Source organism: Hylaeus anthracinus, unplaced genomic scaffold (genome assembly GCF_026225885.1).
Source record: "Hylaeus anthracinus isolate JK02 unplaced genomic scaffold, UHH_iyHylAnth1.0_haploid 11982, whole genome shotgun sequence".
Taxonomy (NCBI): Eukaryota; Metazoa; Arthropoda; class Insecta; order Hymenoptera; family Colletidae; genus Hylaeus; species Hylaeus anthracinus.
The window spans coordinates 13,340,743-13,360,052 of record NW_026534330.1 but is presented as its reverse complement, the minus strand read 5'-3'; the positions used below and the strand labels follow the sequence as shown (position 1 = coordinate 13,360,052).

The following is a 19,310-nucleotide window of genomic DNA, read 5'->3' as shown; positions in this document are numbered from 1 at the left end:
TTAGTTATTCGAAGTGATTAGAGCCATTTTTAAAAATACTTTACTGGAAATTTGATGTTTTCTAATTCGTACGGAGCAATAAACTAATGTGTTTACGTTACAAACTCTACTGTAAATGGTTCGTCATAAGCCACCATACCCACTTTTTGGATTTTTTTTTGTTAATTTCACAAATTATATTAACTAATACATGTTACTTGGACTATGTCTATCTTAGAGACTTCCGAGAATATGTAAAATATCATTGATTATAAAAAAAGAAATTAAGAAAGCTACAATTTCACAGAAAAGTTTTTTGGGAAATTGATCGGTGCACGAATACATTCTACACCCACTGTACGTACAATAATTTCAATGTCCTGACAACTTCTGTTATAGAAAATAAACTGATTTAAACAAAAATTGATTGACTTTTTGAAGTCTCGATAGCTACAAGCGCTAGCAAGAATGTAAACAACGCGTTGGAATTAATCAATCTGCAGTAAAATATTTTGTTGATCATTAGTCGTCCGTCAAGCGTCGATTGAACGCATAATGAGAACCGGGCCTTTATCGCGCGAGTTTGCTAAATTTTATTTGCCCCGGTAGAATGTTAATTTATTAACGGCCGGGGCGTATAATTAAAGGCAGCGTACCGTATCGCCGTGTGCAGTGATTGAAGCCGTGGGTATTGAAGTAATTAGCTATATCGGTGATTTCCCGTAATTGCATTCACAGGTCAAAATCGATAGTAGTTGCTCTGGACTCGAGATATCCAACCCTACGGAATCTCTGGCTCACGACAACTCATCCCTCCCCCCCCTCGATCGCTGTGCCAGCTAATTGCGAAATGCAATCAATACAATTTTCTATTCGACAAATTAAGTTTCTTTGGTATCGAGGATGGTTCAACGATCAGGAAGCATTTGTGTGTATCTGACATACAGCTGACATTGAAGAACATGATTACTAGACTACAGATCTTTATGCAAATGCATATTTTTATAGAAAATAGGTAGACGAATGGGACTTGGACAGAAATTTATGTCATGATTACATAATTCCAAAAATATATTTTTTATTTTGCATATTTTGCATATAGCATATGTTGCATATTTTTTCCATATTGTCCATATTTTTTGCATAAATGTATATCCGATTATTTAATGGTCCGCCAGAATAAATAAGATAGATGTCCCTAGAAGATTACTATAAATTATAATAAATAAAACAATAAAAAATAGTTATTAAATAATTATGTAGTAATAATAAGTAATTATTATATAATTATTTTATAGATCCATACATACATTTCCTATACTTATATTTAGCATATACATTGCATATATTTGCATATATTTGCATATATTTTGCATATATTTTCCATATATTTTGCATATTTTGACATATTATAAATGCATACAAATCCGCAATTTAATGATTACGAACGGAAAAATATATAATGTATCAATAATAATATATTTGGTATGTGTGTCAAATATTTTTCTGTGTCCGTGAACATACGAATTCTGCAGAAAATTATTTATACAATTTGGTTAACTATCACATCAGTGATGTCTCGATCATTTTTATTTGAGTTTGACTTACGTAGATAGAAACTTGCACATCCAAAACCTTTACATGTTTCAACTGCCAGCTTTAGACTAGCTACATGGATTTCTCTCGACTGAATTACTCATATGCATTTGTACTTGAGTAATTATTCCTCAAATTCGTATCAAATGTGTAATTATATGGCCCGTTTTGTACGATCAATTTACCTACTCTCAAATTATAGCCGTAATGGAAATTGCAATAATTGTTTATGTAATTGGCGTGGTCATCAAAGGTAAAACCAAAATAGAAGACCGAATAACTGCATGTAATGTAGAGGCAATTCGAGAAGAAGAATTTACCAATATAAAACGAACACGCTTAAACTGAACGAATGGACAATTACAATTTTAATGTCACTGAATAATCGATAGACAGGAAAAAGAATAATAAAATGAAGCAGTGCTGGTTATATTCTGTTTATCATAAAATACTTTGAATTTCAAATTTCGCGTCGTCCGTTAAGGGTGGCATGAAATTTGCATCCATCGTCTACACCCTTTCCATCATAAACGAAGCTGACAGTTAATTAAAATATTGATAACAACGTAATTTTCTATTATAAATACAATCAAAGTAAAGCAGTGATTTATTCATTGACATTATGATTATTCGTTAGCTCTCCTTACTTCACTTTCTTAATTACAATAATTTCTAAGTAAAGCGATCATTCGAACAAATTTCAGAAACAATTATTCCTCGACATCAGATTCAGTGCAAGGGTCCGCGGTCGTCGCGTACCGCAAGTCCCTTTTCGATTAACCAAAACTGGATGTTCCTCCTGAACTCCTCACAATTACCCAAACCCAGTCTCAGTGGTCCCGTTACTCGATTTCCATATATTTGTCTCCGATAAATTACTCAACTGATCGCCATGGATTTCGTTCGTGGCCACCCCGACTTGCCCAACAGGTTGGCATTCACCTGGTCGAAATTCTCGCGTCGAAAATAATCCAGGTGTATAGAACAGTGTGTCAATAATGCGAATAATCGGCCAATCAATGTTTGGATACAGCGACCCTTTGTTATTCTCAGTGAAATTACACGCAGAATTGAAATAAAGCGTGGACTTTAGGGTCTGCGACCACGAGGGCCTCTAGAGATTCATCGAAAAGTTATTTCTCTTGTCAATTTCGAATTGGAATTCAAATACTCCAAATTGCTCGTTCAAAAGGGACTGAATTACCGTATTACAGTCGGTACAATAAATATTCGCGCCCCCTGTGTCTGGAGAATCTATCGAAGAGCCTAGATTAAATTATAGGTTTGGTGTTCTCAAATAAATATTTCAGTACAAAGTACAAACTTTACGTGTGTATAAATTTACAATGAAAAATTTGTAAGGGAACCTATAAAACCTGTTATTTAATTTATACAAGTTTCTTTAAACGAGGATACGAATATTTATGGGGTTGTCTGTATTTTTCTACAGGTGACGTACAGGGGGTGTAGAATGTATTCGTACACTGATCAATTTCTCAAAAAAACTTTTCTGTGAAATTGTAGCTTTCTTAATTTCTTTTTTTTATAATCAATGATATTTTACATATTCTCGGAAGTCTCTAAGATAGATATAGTCCAAACAACATTTACTAGTCAATATAATTTGTGAGATTGACAAAAAAATGCGAAAACTGGGTAAAAGTATAGAAGCAATAAGTATTTGTACGATTCTTATGACGAACCATTTACAGTAGAGTTTGTAATGTAAATACATTAGTTTATTGCTCCGTACGAATTAGAAAACCTAATAGAGGAATGGAAAAAGACCCCACTTCGAATAACTAATAATTTAGTTAATTTAATGCTTAGAAAAGTTACAATAATTATAACATCAAAAAGAAATCCCACGAAGGAAGTATATTTAATACTAGATAATACTATATAATACTAAGCTAGAAAATATTAGATCCCTTTACTTCAAGTCTTGTACAATAATAGTAATAATAAATATATATAATAGAAGTATATAACTTAGAAATTAATGTAAATTCCTTTTTTGTGTAATCAAGTTTTAAAAACTTACATAAATAGTTATTCTTTTTTGTACTCTATCTATTCTAGAGATTTCCGAGAATATGTAGAATGCCATTGTTTATAAAAAATAAGATAATAAATTACACTTTTACATAGTTTTTTTTTGGAAATGGATCGGTGTACGAAAACTTTCTACACCCACTGTGTATCATTTTCAAACGAACAGAAGGGGAGAATAATTATTTAACACGTTGTCTGGCAGATTAAAACTCGTGAAAATTTCTACAAAGCCAAAATTTTGTCTCGAGACTATCGACGATTAGATAACTTAACCCTTGTATCTACCAGCAACTCGAGATGCTTTCTTAGCAGCCTTCTATTGCCACGAATGCTACGATCTTATTGACTTCGAAAATGAGATCTCTAATTTGAGATTTGATGAATCGTCAGGTCACCTTTGCTTCAACGACAATCATTTTATTCGCACTTCGAGTTGCAAAGAAATTAAACCTAAAGAAAACCTAGTGGTGACGGAGAGTCACCTCTCGAGTGCAAAGGGTTAACATTTATCGTAGTATTTAATTTTTTAACCTCGCAAAATTCACGAGTTCACATTTATTTTTGTTGAATTAATTGGATCTAAATATTGTATTCTTCTTTGAAGTCCTCGCGGCTCTTTAGTTTTTAGAAGTGCGGGGACGATAAGTCTGTTAATATTACGTAGACTGGAAAGTAATGTTGTTTCTTTTACATTAAATTCAAACAAATTTTTAATAAATTTCTATTTTTAATCAATTATGAAATCGCCTTCGTTATCAGCAGCCTTTTGCCATCAGGTGTGTAAAATTTTCAATGCCAGATTGATAAAAATCAATGAACCGATGAGTGATAAACAAATATTTAAAATTACAAAAACGACATTATCTTCCAGTTCACCTAATATAAACACCCGTGCCGAAAACTTGAGTTCGACGGTTAGGGTGTCAGTTAGTCGAGAGACAACCTCGATGGTGAACGCAACTACCTCTCTGAGCCTCCAAGTGATAAATAAAATATCATTTAATATAAAACTATATTCTTATTTTATTTCTTGCTTCCACCAATAATCTAAAAATTTTAATTACCTCCTCACTTACTAAATTAATTTTTTTAGTTTCTTAAATAAAACTCCTGTCATCAATTTCTGGCCCAATCGACGTGTTAAACGATCGTAATTTTCATCATCGAAGTTTCACTCTAAAACGCGCCAATCCGTTCCTCGAAATTAGAATCGGCTTCTGCAATCGATTAATTAACGATCTGATAAGAAAGCCTTTACGAAATGGCAGCTTCCCGTGAGGCATGAATTAATTTACGAATGGGTTATGATAAAAGCCGTACAGGTACACTAATATCGAGTCGCTAATTGCCCGTTAATTAACGACATCGACCGGTAATACCAGGAATATTTATTGGCAGCGATGGCGTACCGAACGGTCGTCCCAATATTGACTTTGCCCACCTTCGTTTACCATCCGCGATGCATGTATTACTGCTACATTAATTACTGTAAACAATGAGCAAATTGTTCTAACCAGGAGTAACGGGATTTTCGAGCAGAGTGGACATTTTCGATACGTTGGTTATCGGTTATCAAACCTGCGAAATTTCACGCCAGCGACGGGTATTAGACGTTTAACGGACTAATTATGGTACCGAGAACGGGTGTACATTGTTTCAGATTTTTCTCATTATTGGTTCGTGACGGTGAATTGGTTCGTGACGCCTGTAAGCGTTCAGCGAACGCGATTAAGAAATTGGATTAAGGAATTTTCGTGTGAGCTGATAATTCAGACATTATTGGGGGGATTAAACGAGTTACTAGCTCTGGTTACCTCGAAAATGTAGTTTCCCTCGTTAAAACAACGTGCTTCCATCCATAGACGGCGACACTGAGAACTAGAGTAGGCGAGGGTGGTGAATATTGGTCTAGTGAAGAGGTATTTAGCTCTTATTTAGTAGCCACGTGCAGTAGTATCATTTTTTTTTATGTGTAATAGTAGGGTACAGTTATTATACTCTCTTGCTGGATTAAAGTTTAATTCATTTTTGAGAGACATATTTATTTTTACTTGGCCAAATTGACACGTATATTTCTTTGGCAATATTATTTCCTGTTTCTGACTATTGCAAATATAGTCGGCGGAATAAATGAGCTAGACTTTTATATTTAAATTGACTTTAAAAACTTTATTAGAAACACACGGAAGGCAGTGATCGTGATGGGCAAAATCGTAATCGCAAATACGAATACGATTGTAATCTAATTTTTTCGAGTTGTGTATTTTTAAAGGTTTATAGCCATAGAAATTCTTTATCTCAAAACCGACATCAGATTCGTGTTCCTCACATTAAAAAACTTAGAAAACCATGCTTTCGCCTAAATAAAAATTTTTAGAAAAGTTACCCTATCTAGGCTCTGCTCTATGGGCACGAATTTAATTGAAAATTTTTCATTTTCCATTCCGACGAATGTATGGTTTTCAAAGTTTTTTGGAGCGAGGAACACGAATCTGAAGTCGATTTTGAGGTAAAGAATTTCTATGGCTGTAAATCTTTAAAAATACAGTCGCCATCGTAGAAAAGTTTGCAGAAAAATTTGCGATTACGATTGAAATCGTATTCGTAATCACAACTCGGAAAGATGCGATTACAATCGTAATCGTAATTACAACTCGAAAACATTCGATTACAATCGTATTCGTATTTGCGATTACGATTTTGCCCATCACTGTCGGAACGGCACGTCTGTTCTGTACGAAAGAAGCAGCTCGAATGAAAGCGAGGTCAGTAACGAAGAATTTCGTCACGTAACTATAGACCCTATCGGTCCCATACTTCGTTTAAACAAGTCAAGATGGGACACAGCTACACCCTCTTGACTTGTGTCTAGCAAAGAAACCCAAACGCGCAGCGATGGTTCTTGTAAACGAAAAATCTTTCTCTTTTAAGAAGAGACAATACAACACAGACCATTTGCTTACGAGTTTTGTCCTGTGATTCATTTAGAAAATATAATAATAGAAAGCATAATATAACTCAAAGGACGTAAATTTGAAAAATTCCAGTTCAATTTTAATTCCCCAACTACACTCGCATTATTCACAACGATGCCTTTCAAAGAACGGAAACGAATTCTATTTAATTTATACCTAGCGTTTAAAAAATCGCGGAAGCTCGAAATATTTCACTTACTGGCATGTTTCGCAAAGGGAATTATATTTTCACTCGTATTATTCGCGCGGCCCGTTTATTATCAGCGGCAAAATTGCGATTTTTCATAGGTCCGATTTGCAAAACGCTTCTGTGTAGTCCGATAAATTTGTCGTGTAACCGTTCGTGTAAATAAACAGCAAATTTGCGAACAATACTGCTGAAAAACGGATAAATTCCCTGGAATTTATGAATTACGCGGGAATTATTCTCCTATCCTCGCCTGACGGTATAATGGAATCCATCGTCCCAATTAAGCGATTTTCATTTCCTTTTTGTCCGGTGAAAAACGTTTTTCGCGCTCCATGGAAAAATTGTAGTAATAGTTCTACTTCATTATTACCACGTTCTAAGGGACAATTAACTTGAATATTTTTATTAGGCGGATACAAATGAAAAGAAAATTACTCATAAGTTTATATCAAACTCAGTAAAATTCGTGGTTCAGTCGAATAGGAGATTCTTTCGTAGAAAAATTTTCGTTCTTACCAAGTCTCACCATAAAAATTCACTTTTAAATACGTTTAAAGCACGCTGACTCCCACGAAAAATGTACAAACGAATATTCTCTGATATACAGGGTGGTCCACGCAATTGTTTCAAGTCATAACTCCGTTATTATTGCATTTTCGAAAAAATGCCAAAAGGGAAAGATAAATGGTTCGAAGAACGTTACATCTGTGGGCCTTTAAATTTCTTTTAGATGCAGCAGTGCATACGCTCTTAACAATTGCATCATTTCTTTAAATAGAAATGCATATTTTTTTTAGACAGATCGATTCTTCTGTTCATTCTACGTAAAAAATGATTAAGGTACCATGGCAAAAAAATTATTAGTTCTCGAGATATTTTCAACAAATGTCTTTATGTATCGATCTCCTTTGGCATTTTTTCGTAATAATAATGGAGTTATGACTTGAAACAATTGCGTGGACCACCCTGTATATGAAGGAAAGTTATGTTTCAATCGGTTAATTAATTACTTTTTTAAGTAATTTCTGTCTTTAATTGATAATTAATTACAAACAATGTAATAAAAAATTATTTAATTAAAAGTGAATTAAGCATTTCACAATTCTGGTTAAAATAATCGTCAATTAAACGACTTTGAATTAATTTTGCTTAAAGTAATCGTCAATTAAATATCTTCGATTAAATTCGCTCATATCAATCGTCAATTAAACGAGTTTCGATTAACTCTACTGAATTCAATTTTAATTAAATAATTTTTATGTACATTTATTCAAAATATTTATTAATTAAGTTGATTGAATTAAATTTGTTTAAATTAATTATTTAATGAAGAAATTGTAATTGATTATTATTCAAACCCTGGCGGCGTTGCGAGAGCTTGTGACTTTTAGTATGTAGTCAGAACAGTCGTACGTATGGGCGTGTTTCGTTAGCTTTCCTTCATACCTTTTCAATTTTATATTATTAATTATATTATATTTACAAGTTTCTCACGTGTCTAATTTATTCGCCAGCCTCGATCATTCCAAATCCTACATATAATGTAATAAAAATACATGAAAATCGTAGGTTGAAATCTTTTCACACGATCTTCCTTTCCCAAGTGAATCGACTTTGGGAATTCACGCGAATTCATATCGCGTTCAGAAGATTATACCCCGACCCCATAACAGGGACTCCGGAAGACATTAAAACAAAACTTTTCAGACGTATAACCCACCAGAGTTAAAGGTTTAATTTAGCATGTCGCGAGTTACTGAACCGTTGCAATATCAACAACGAATATTGAAATTCCAACGAATGTTACATTAACGGAGCGTTGTATAAACGGGCTGGAAGTTTCGCGAACTGGCGTTAAATGAAAATGAACTTCCTTGCTCGAACCCGATAAGGAGACAGAGTTCCACGGATTAAGTGGATTGGAAGTAAAAGTTGGTTGAAAGACGCCTAACATCATAACAACGTGGGCTACTTCAACTTTCAAAGTCGACCAGGGATGACGGTTTTCTATTATCGTTCAATCAGCATGACGGAACTTTTCACGGGAATAATAAAAAGGTATAGGATATACCATCAAAGTAGCGATATAATCGAGTTTGATATACAGGGTGTCCCAAAACTCGGGGAGGAGCCGGAAATGGGGGGTAGCTGAGACGATTCTGAATAACAATTTCCTTTGCAAAAATGTCGGATGGGGCTTCGTTAAGGAGATATTAAGCGAAAACCCCGACCAATCAGAGCGCGCGTAGACCGTTGGAGCGGCCGCGGTAGCGTAGGCTACGCGCTAGGTCGATGCTTCGATGCACGTCGAGTCACTTGTTCGCGTGCAAGCGCGGCCACCAGCGCGTAGCCTACGCTACCACGGCCGCTCCAACGGTCTACGCGCGCTCTGATTGGTCGGGGTTTTCGCTTAATATCTCCTTAACGAAGCCCCATCCGACATTTTTGCAACGGAAATTGTTGTTCAGAATCGTCTCAGCTACCCCCCATTTCCGGCTCCTCCCCGAGTTTTGGGACACCCTGTATATTGTATTTAATACAGTTGACGAATTCAATGTCAGATTTCTATTAATTTATTGGATATTTTTGTTGGAAGAGGGTGATTTGAAAGGATTAATATAGAATCTTCGAATTTAGTTGGAAATTGAAATTGAAATTTATTTGGAAATTGAATTCAAATAAAATATTGACGATAAGACCTAATTTTCCACTTTTCCGTGTTATCAAAATGGGTTAATATAGAATTATCGAATTCAGTGTAAGACTTCTATTAATTTTTTGAAATGTTTGTTGAAACAGATGGACTCGTAAGAGTTAATATAGAATCTTCGACTCTCGTTAGGTAACTTGATCGTGGAAATGTCTTGGAAAGTGGACGGGTAGTTATTGTAATGAAAAACTCGTTAAAGGGAATGTCTAGAGTGTATCGAGACTGTTATGAAAGCTGTGCACTCGAACGAGAAACAGGCAAACAAGTAATACATCATAACGAGATCGTGTCCTTTTCAATAAAAAAAACTGGAAGTTCCGAGTGTTATAAGAAGCTTTGCATACAAACAGCAAAAGTTTCATTAAAACTTTGATCCCTGATGTAGTTTTCCGAGAGCATTAAAAGCGAGCGTCCAGTCGCGTTGGTCCGGTGAAATTTTTCCAGCAAGGAGCATCGCTAAATTGACAATTTCCGACTCTTATTAAACTTGGCATACAGATATTCGTCCTTGGGGGGGTATCCATTACTTTTCTGGATGTATTTTTCTAGAGAATGTGTGTTTAACTGTAGATATAGGTTATGTTTCAACGAAAAGAAAGGATCAACACGTTGTCAAATATCTAATTAGCTTGGCAAGTGCAGGAAAGTAACGTTAGCAGCGAAACAAGCGCGAACGAGATCTATCTCGAATGTCTGAATCCGAAAGTAACGCGTGCGTCCACGATCTCAGAATGCCGTGAGTCATTAGCTATGTGAACCTGGCAGCCGACTTTTCAAAAATCAATTTTTTTTATAGAAAATGATAGTATTTCGTTTGTACTCGATTGTACCGCCAATATTTTCGTTTGTACCTTCATCAATTAATAATTAAAGAAAATTAAAAGAATGGTCAGCACCTGACATTGAGATTTTTGAAATCTGTTTTTTCCCTGTTTTTTAGAATCGTTTGTATCGTTTTTTGTTTCGTTTGTACTTCGATAGTTTAAATTTTACAAGCAATTGTTGATACGGTTGAATTATAAAATTTAAATTATTGAAATACAAACGAAACGAAAGGCGATACAAACGATTCCAAAGAACAGGAAAAAAACGGTTCTCAAAAATCTCAATGTTGGGTGTTGACCATTTAAAAAATGTTTGTTATTTATTGATGAAGGTACAAACGAAACTATTTTGTTTGTACTTGATTGTACCACCAATACTATCATTTTCTATAAAAAAAATTAATTTTTGAAAAGTCGAGTGCCAGGTTCACATAGCTTGAGTCACTGTGGGTATAATTTTTCCCCGTTTCCGCTGTCGCGCGTGATTCGCGATAATTGACGAGCAGCTGGTGTCAACGCACACAACGATTCGCCGAGCAACCGTGCTGTCAGATTGGGATCGACACTGAGAAGTAAATCAGGCGGAGAGAAAAGAAAAAGGAAAAACAGATGCAGAAAGTTCACGAACAGTCGAACAGAAACACTGAAAGCTGTATAAATGTGTAATTACCCCAAGGTGTGACTTCCCGATCGAGGATTTCTTTGGGCAAAAAAAGAAAACAGAGAAACATTGAGTTAATCAACGTGTGCACGCGAGTTTGGGCAACGTAAAGAGCGTCGATTGTCTGCAAAGCGATTTCGCCACCAAAGAATTGGCGGGTAACGATGGATGCTCGCACGATTGCGAGCAACGGTGAGGCTTGAATCGCTTCGAATAGTCTAGTTTAAACGCGATTGAAGTTAATTTCAGTTGAGCTCCAGAGTCTTCGGAACTGTTTCAAATTTTCGCCAGAGTCTTTGGTAGTTGGATGATTTTTGAGGAGTTATCAGAGTAGCGGACTCGGGGAGGGGGATCCATCAGGATTACAAGGAGTAACAAGAAGAGACATTCAGACTGATGGGGCATACGGAGACCTTGAGGACCGCTGGGAACACAGAATCCCTCATGAAATTAAGGATTACCGGGACTGTGAGGTCTCTCGTTAACGTAAATGCTATCAGGAGGTTAGAGACTGCAGGAACACGGAAGCTACCGGAAGGTACTTCAGTCTCCAAATAAATTATAGGATTGGGATCACCTGGACGTCTACCAAGACCCAGAGACATAAAAAATGGAGCTCCTAGGGCACTCCCAAACTATCAAGAAATTAAATACTCCAGCAAGTCGCGATCTAGGTGTTAAACGCTATTTCAGAACTGCCGGGAATTAAAACTCTGAATAATTCAGTCTAAGAAGTGTCCTAGTTTTCCGCGAATTAGGATTTAAATCTGTTACTATCTTCGAAATGATCTTTTAGGACTTCTGAAACAACTAAGACTTCCATTCCCTATATAATTAGAGATCACGGTTTTGAACGGGTATTAAAATACACGGGTACAAGGAACACGTGTACCGTGTATTAAGGAATTAAGAACACGGGTACCCGGGTATCGAAATACACGAATATCCTGGTACTTAGGTACACGTGCATCGAAATACACGGGTACGCATACATCGAATTATACGGGTACAGTATCCAATTAGTTTTATATACAAACTTTTATGTAAAGAAAGCTTTTATTCTACATAAAATAATGATCCTTATTAATTTTGAAAATATTGATAAGCAATAAAACAAATAAATAAAAAATATATAAACATAAGAAGAATAAATGTTTTAAATGTAATTTGTATAACTTTATTTATTAGTTAAAATAAATGTTCAAGTCAATTTACATACCCGTGTATTTCGATGCACGTATACGTACCTGGATATCCGTGTATTTCGATAAAAAATACACAGATCCATTAAGGGGGTATCCTGAATTAGAAGATCTAAAAAAGCGGTTTTTCGTAAATTTTTTTAGGATGGAAAAAAAAATTAATTCTATCAACCTTTTTATCCTATTTCCATACATATTTGAGTAGTTTGTACAAATTTTTTCAACAAGAAATATTGAGTCCACTGTGATGCACATTTGTAGGCCACTTCACAATTAAAACCTCCTATCGGTGGGAAAGATGCAGGTCGTAATTTTGGTTTGACACAAAGAAACCAAAAGAAATTTTCATTTTCATATATTTTTCTTCCATGTGAACTAAGAAAAACAGTCAAAAATGGTGAAATGTGAAATTGCTGCAAGTTTGAAAAAAAGAACGAGTTCTTTGGGTGAAAAAAATCACTTTAACAAGAAAAATATATGAAAATGAAAATTTCTTTTGGTTTCTTTGTGTCAAACCAAAATTACGACCTACATCTTTCCCGCCGATAGGAGGTTTTAATTGTGCGGTGGCCTACAAATGTGCGTCACAGTCGACTCAATATTTCTTGTTGAAAAAATTTGTACAGACTACTCAAGTATGTATGAAAATAAGATACAAAGTCCGATAGAATTAATTATTTTTTTCCATCCATAAAAGTTCACGAAAAACCGCTTTTTTAGACCTCCTAATTCAGGATATCCCCTGAATTACATGTGTACCCAAGTATTTCGATACAAATGAAGTAGGGATCTCTACTAAATATCCTCCATTTCAGTATCAGTTCTTTCTCGTATTTTCGAGATCCTCAGGATCAGTTGCAACGAGTATTCGAAGCGCTTCGAAGCTGTACAACCGAAACGATGCGGAATGGACCTTTAACCTTCGGTTTGCCAGCATCGTTAAAAATTCGTAAATTGCACAGACTCACCTGGCTGACGCTCTTGTTCTTGATCTTGTCGAGGGGCAGCCGCTCCTTGACGTAGTGAAGGTTCAGGATCTCTGTGATGCGTTTCTTGTCCTGAAGTATCTGCTGCACGCCCGGCTCCTCCAACGCGGCATTGCTGGGCGCGAACAGGGTGACGTCGCGCAGATGATTAATGGTGGTCATGATGTCGTCGCCGAAGTCGCGCAATGTCTCGTAAAACTTGTACACCGGTCCGTCCTCCTTTTCCTGAACGTAGAGAAGAGATTTCTGTTTAACGAGTTCCAACGGCGTCGACGAACTGATTCTACATGGGGTCGTTAACACGAAACGGAAGAGAATTAAATGGAAATGATCAAAAAAGAAAAGACGTAACGGAAGAGGATGGAGAACCACGGTGGTGCGAAATTTGTGAAGAATTTTTTTCACCCGGCATCGTTGAGAATAATTATTTCTATTCGTATCGAGTTTTATTTATCGATTCGATTAAATTCGTTTGCCTTTGAGACGCAACAAGTGTTTGCAATTGTTGCGGAAGTATATGCTGGCTTCTGATCAAAGTCTACTTGGTAGTTTAAAGTCGATGAAGGCGAAGGTTTCTTTTTATTTCGCTGCGTTTAGGGGCACGTTGCTTTTAAATGCTTGTGTAATGAAATGGCTTCGCATATTTCGCACGAAGATGACAAATAAAATGCTCGCGAGGGACATAAGGAGGAGGGTTTTGTTAATACAAAAACGAAGCTTGTAGCTGGTTAAGAACAATTAAACCCGCGTTGCCAAATCGAACGAAAAATTGGGGGAAGCTGGAGGGTGAAAGACTTATCGTGGGATCGATCTCATTGATTACAGTCGAAAGGTTTTGAGACACGAGGGATTCTTTTCGATATCAATATTCAAGGTAGGAATTGATGAACATTGTACAGAGCGATTCGTACAATTAGAGCGCGTCTCTTTTCTCAGAAAAAAAGAAAAAGAAATTATTCAACACGGGCGATTTTTGTTATTCGAGAATTGAAATAATAATCGTTGTTTCGCGTCGTTATTGTTCAGCTTTCAATGTTATATTATACATGTTTAATTGGACGATATGAATGAAAGAGAAAAATTTTGTGTAAAAAAAACCTGATAAAAAATTTATAATAAAATTCTGTTCCTAGCAGAATATTAATTTTAAAATTCATCGAACGAACGCACGATCGAATATTTTTGCTTTTAACGAGGATGACTTACAAAGGCTAGTATGGCAAAAATGTCAAGGGTAGAGTTATGCATAAAAGAGCTCGTATCGTTTGACGATGCTAATGTTTGCTATGTCCGATTTGCAACAGCGATTTTTTTCGTATTCGATGGTAAAAGAGTCACGGACCTGTTCCAGTCGCGCGAACGACCCTGCACAATCCATGATGACAACGCGAGCAAACGAAAGCACGCGCACGCGAGTCATCGTGCCAATGAGACGTTACTCATCGACACGACGGTCTAACTAGTAAGTCAGAGCGTCTCGGTACATCAAAGGCTCGCTAATTACCAGTCGATCCGAGCTACGCTGACGTTGTCGGAGTTAAAGCGGAGTTCTGGTTTGATCGGGCGAAGGATTGCTCTTTTTATTCAAGATCTTGCAATTAAAACTATTGAAATTGCAGTGGAATGTTCGAGGAGATGAAAAAGGTTACAGTTTATCAAAAGAATATAATTAAAAATTTTACTACACTCAATTTGATTAGAAAATACACGTTTATTATACACAGGGTGTCTGCGTATAAGTTCGGACATACGCAGGGTATCAATTCTACAACAAATTTCTAACAAAAAATTACTCGTAGACATTTATCTTTGTGTCGTCTTACTCTCTAGAATTTTCACTTTTAATATTTTTTCTCAGTTTGTCTCAGTATTTAAAAACAAAAATTGTATGGTGGTATTTTAGGGAGAAAATGACGTTTAAATCCAGAAGAGCGTGGGTTTTTAGGTGAAAATCGATATTTTTCAATAAAAATCGGCTTGTCACTTTAAAATTAACTTGACATCGGGTTTGATGTATTTTTTAGTGACACTCCCGAGCCTCCCCAATTAGGAAAAAAAACGATGTTTTAACACCTCAAGCCTCTCCCAGCCGTGTGCAGAGCCTGACTTAGAGCCTAGTTTTAAGTTTGCACTGTAATTTGGTGGAGTTATGGCAGTTTAAAGAGTGTCAAGTCAAAAAGACAGAAAAAATAGTTAAAGTGAAAATATTCGAGAATAATGCGACACAAAGAAAATGTCTAAGAGTAATTTTTTGTAGAAATTTGTTGTTTTTGTTTTTTGAGAAATTTGTTGTAGAATTCACACTTTGCGTATGTCTGAACTTATACGTAGACACCCTGTAGACTATGATCTCTTTGAAATTAAGGGTTGAAGGATGGCCAAATTGTCAAACATTGAGTCAGTTGAGTCATTATTAAAGTATCGTCCTTCCAAAATACTTCAAACTGATGGCTTTGTGATTCCACTACTAAATATTAATAAATGAGGGCTACGCAGATTAGAATTTCTAGCGATAACTTGTTTCCAAAATTCATACGTGATTTTGGAAACGACCGATTGTATCGCTTCACAAACCAGAACCTTGCTTTAGAGGAAAAGTCGAGAGGAAACGCGCATCAAACGGGGTATCGAATGCTGCTCGATCGGATTAAAGATAGCCCGGGGGGTAATTAACGATCTGGTGATTAGCTGCCCGATTTTCACACCTCGTCCCTTGGCGCTCGTCGGCCGGATTAACGACTGAGAACGGAGAAAATAAGAAACGAAAATGGAGGCAGAACGCGTGGCTGGCGAGGCTGCAGAATCTCCTCTTTAAAAGTTCTGCTTTTTACCTCGATAAAGGTTTCGATAAGGTACGCGAAATCGAGGTGGATGCGATAATGAAAAATTACAATTTTTAATTGAAATTCTTGTTGGTTGCTTGATGTATCATACTACATAAAAGTCTACAAGCAGCCCTGATTCTATGACTTTTATCGAGGAGTTTCTGTATAGCTTCATGACTTATAAAAGTTTCCTATGGTGGGAACCATAGGCCTTATTAGGCCACACGCCCTCAAAGGATCTTTTCTAAATGTCAAGCTATATCTCTCTGCCATTTTTGTCTTGCATCTCCCTTTTCTTTCCTTGTACAGGCTGCTCGAAACATTCGGAATTCAAATGTTTACATCTTGTTAAATACTTTGTTATCGTCACGATGGATGAAACCGAATTTTAACGAGGCATAATAAACTGACAATATTTTATATTAAGAACAAACTGCGAGAGTTGCTTTACAGATCGGTTCAAACTACATTCTTCTAACGAGGAATCCCCTTCTGTTCTTCTACGCAACAAATCACATCGTGCATTGCGTTACTTGCCCATTTTCGAGTGTAAACATTACCTACAGGGTGCCCTCAGCGATACAACTATGCAGCAGGTAAATTCTATCTGCAAAAATGAATCGAAAACGTGGAATGCATATTTCTTTCTCGAAGCTCCGTTTCCGAGAAGATCTACTTTGAATACAGACGTGCTGAGCGTGTTTGACACGTGACATCTCTTTCACCATCGGGTTTGCAAACATATTATGCATAATTAACCACAAATATACAGGGTGGTCCACGCAATTGTTTCAAGTCATAACTCCGTTATTATTGCATTTACGAAAAAATGCCAAAGGAAAAAGATAAATGGTTTGAAGAGCACTGCATCTGTAGGTCTTTAAATTTTGTTTGGATGCAGCAGTGCATATGCAATTAACAATTGCATCATTTCTTTAAATAGAAATATATATTTTTTTTACATAGATCGATTCGTCTGTTCATTCTAGGTAAAAAATGATTAGGGTACTATGGCAAACAAATTATTAGTTCTCGAGATATTTTCAACAAATGTCTTTATTGAAGAAGATGCTCAAACGATGCCCAAATAAAGTATCTAATCGCGCTTGTAAAGGTAAACACCCTTTCGACATTGTTATCATAACAGAAACTGATTTGTACGAGTAAGCATTTAATTATTCAGTAGCAATTCACGTATCGTAACTCGAGTACGAAAACTAAGAATTTGAAAAAGTGTAACTGTATTTCACTAAATACAAGAAAATGTATTTTACTAACAATGAGAAACAAGATATGTACGACACTTTTGTGTTGTGTGATGCAGGTAATTTAAACGCAGTTATGCAAACAATAAAAAAAAGTTATCAGAAATGTTTAGAATGTAATGGAGAAGCGTTTGAGCATCTTCTTCAATAAAGACATTTTTTGAAAATATCTCGAGATCTAATAATTTTTTTTCCATGGTATCCTAATCATTGTTTACGTAGAATGAATAAAAGAATCAATTTGTGTAAAAAAAAATATGCATTTCTATTTAAAGAAATGATGCAATTGTTAATTACATATGCACTGCTGCATCTAAAAGAAATTCAAAGGCCTACAGATGTAGTGCTCTTCGAGCCATTTATCTTTCTCCTGTGGCATTTTTTCGTAAATGCAATAATAACGGAGTTATGACTTGAAACAATTGCGTGGACCACCTTGTATATAATATAATAAAACCACCAATATATATAATATAATGTTTCTATCTATAAATGATCACTTTCCCGCGTCTTAAACATACATAATGAATCCTTGTAGATTCCTTAGATCTAAACAGCAGTAAAATGCGCGCGTGTCCCGAACAGCTTCAAATCTGATATTCTCGAGAACGAAGCCTCGCAGGAGAAAACTGTATTCCACCTTTTCGCTGCATTTTTACGGACAGAATCACCCTACCTACGGCTTTTCTCCAACACTGCGGGTTTTCTCCACGCATGGAACGATTCGTTTGGCTAGCCTGTACATTTTCCGTCGTCCTCGTCTCGCTAATCTCCTTTTCGCGAGTTTCCTCGAGACTTGGGCCGACAGGAAGCGGCGAAGGGGAAGATTAACCGGTTGTTGGTGGCGTTACAGTGAAACAATATTGACACAGGGGCAAAGGGAATAACAAAGGAGAGCCAACGGCTTGTTCGCTCGGCAAGGGATAATCGAAAAATGAAATAACGTGAAATCAACAATTTGTAAGCGACAGGATAATAACGATACTGGTCTACTTCTAAGGGTGACTACACTGAGGAATAAATTAACGAGAGGACCTCTTGCAAACAACATCGAGCCTTGATTGAAAAGTAAAACAGGAATGGAGGCGAGGGGAATTTGGAAAGTGAATGTTGGAAAGTAAAAAAGAAACTGACTCTTCGAATTGGAAACGTTTCCAATCGTCAGAAGGACTCTCGTTCTGTCGGAACTGTCACAGGCTGTTTTGTTAATAAAGCCAAAAAGACTTTAATCAGAAATACCGAGACGCGGAAAGTGTCGAGGCAGGTATTTCTAATTGCTTTTCCATTGACTCAGCTGTACGTTGGGATTAAAGTAGACTGATCGAATTTCATTGGAGAAAGTGCAACATTTTCCTCCAAGTCTCGCGTGTCGTTCTAATATTAAAATGGAATGTCGTTCGTTGCCTCTCTTGCTTCAAATAATTCTTCCGAAAGGGATGATTCATTCTCGCAATGTTTGAGATCAGTGAGCGTTTTTGATAATATTTTATACTTCCTCGCGACCCCCGCTATTAAGTTAACATTCTTTTTGGCTCGACTGGTGCTCTGCTCTGTCCGTGTAGAACGAAACGTCCTTCCCTAGTTTGTCTCGTAGACGATCTTTAATCGCAGTTACATCTAGGAGATTAATCTAAGAAGTCAAATTAAGTAAGTACAGTCGGTTTAGGAAAAATTAATTCCGCGAACAAACTTCTCATGCCCTTGGGTTCGAAGTGTCTAATTATTCTAATCACCTCGGATACTTCGAGTCGGATACAGAATCCAGGCGCGTGTTTTTGTGTTAATTAATGCCGATAAAAGAGAATAAATACGATCGCCCCCGACTGTGCTTACACGTTAGCTACCTTCTGCACGTTTTCTAGAGAAACCAACAGAAGCTTGATACACGACTAATAACGGTCGATCTAGAATCGCCCATTCGACTGTCGCAACGCAGCAAACGCGTTACATATTCGTAGGTTTGCGGAGTGTCGTGTGTATTCGATAGTCTCTGATGAGTTCATTTAATTAAGTACTTACGATGCCCTATACGACATGCAGAG

General features: G+C 36.4%; 1 protein-coding gene across 4 annotated transcripts in view; it reads right to left on the bottom strand.

Annotated features, from left to right (window-relative positions):
• Positions 1-19,310, bottom strand: part of LOC128886390 (fasciclin-1) — a 441,990-nt gene that overhangs the window by 31,981 nt on the left and 390,699 nt on the right. For 2 of the 4 annotated variants that reach the window (XM_054141248.1, XM_054141250.1), the window contains exons 8-9: positions 13,161-13,403; positions 11,000-11,029 (exon numbers count right to left, since the gene is read on the bottom strand). In XM_054141248.1, coding sequence (XP_053997223.1) covers positions 11,000-11,029; positions 13,161-13,403 — 273 coding nt within the window. The remainder of the gene's footprint in view (positions 1-10,999; positions 11,030-13,160; positions 13,404-19,310) is intronic. The other 2 variants (XM_054141249.1, XM_054141251.1) reach the window with 1 other exon arrangement.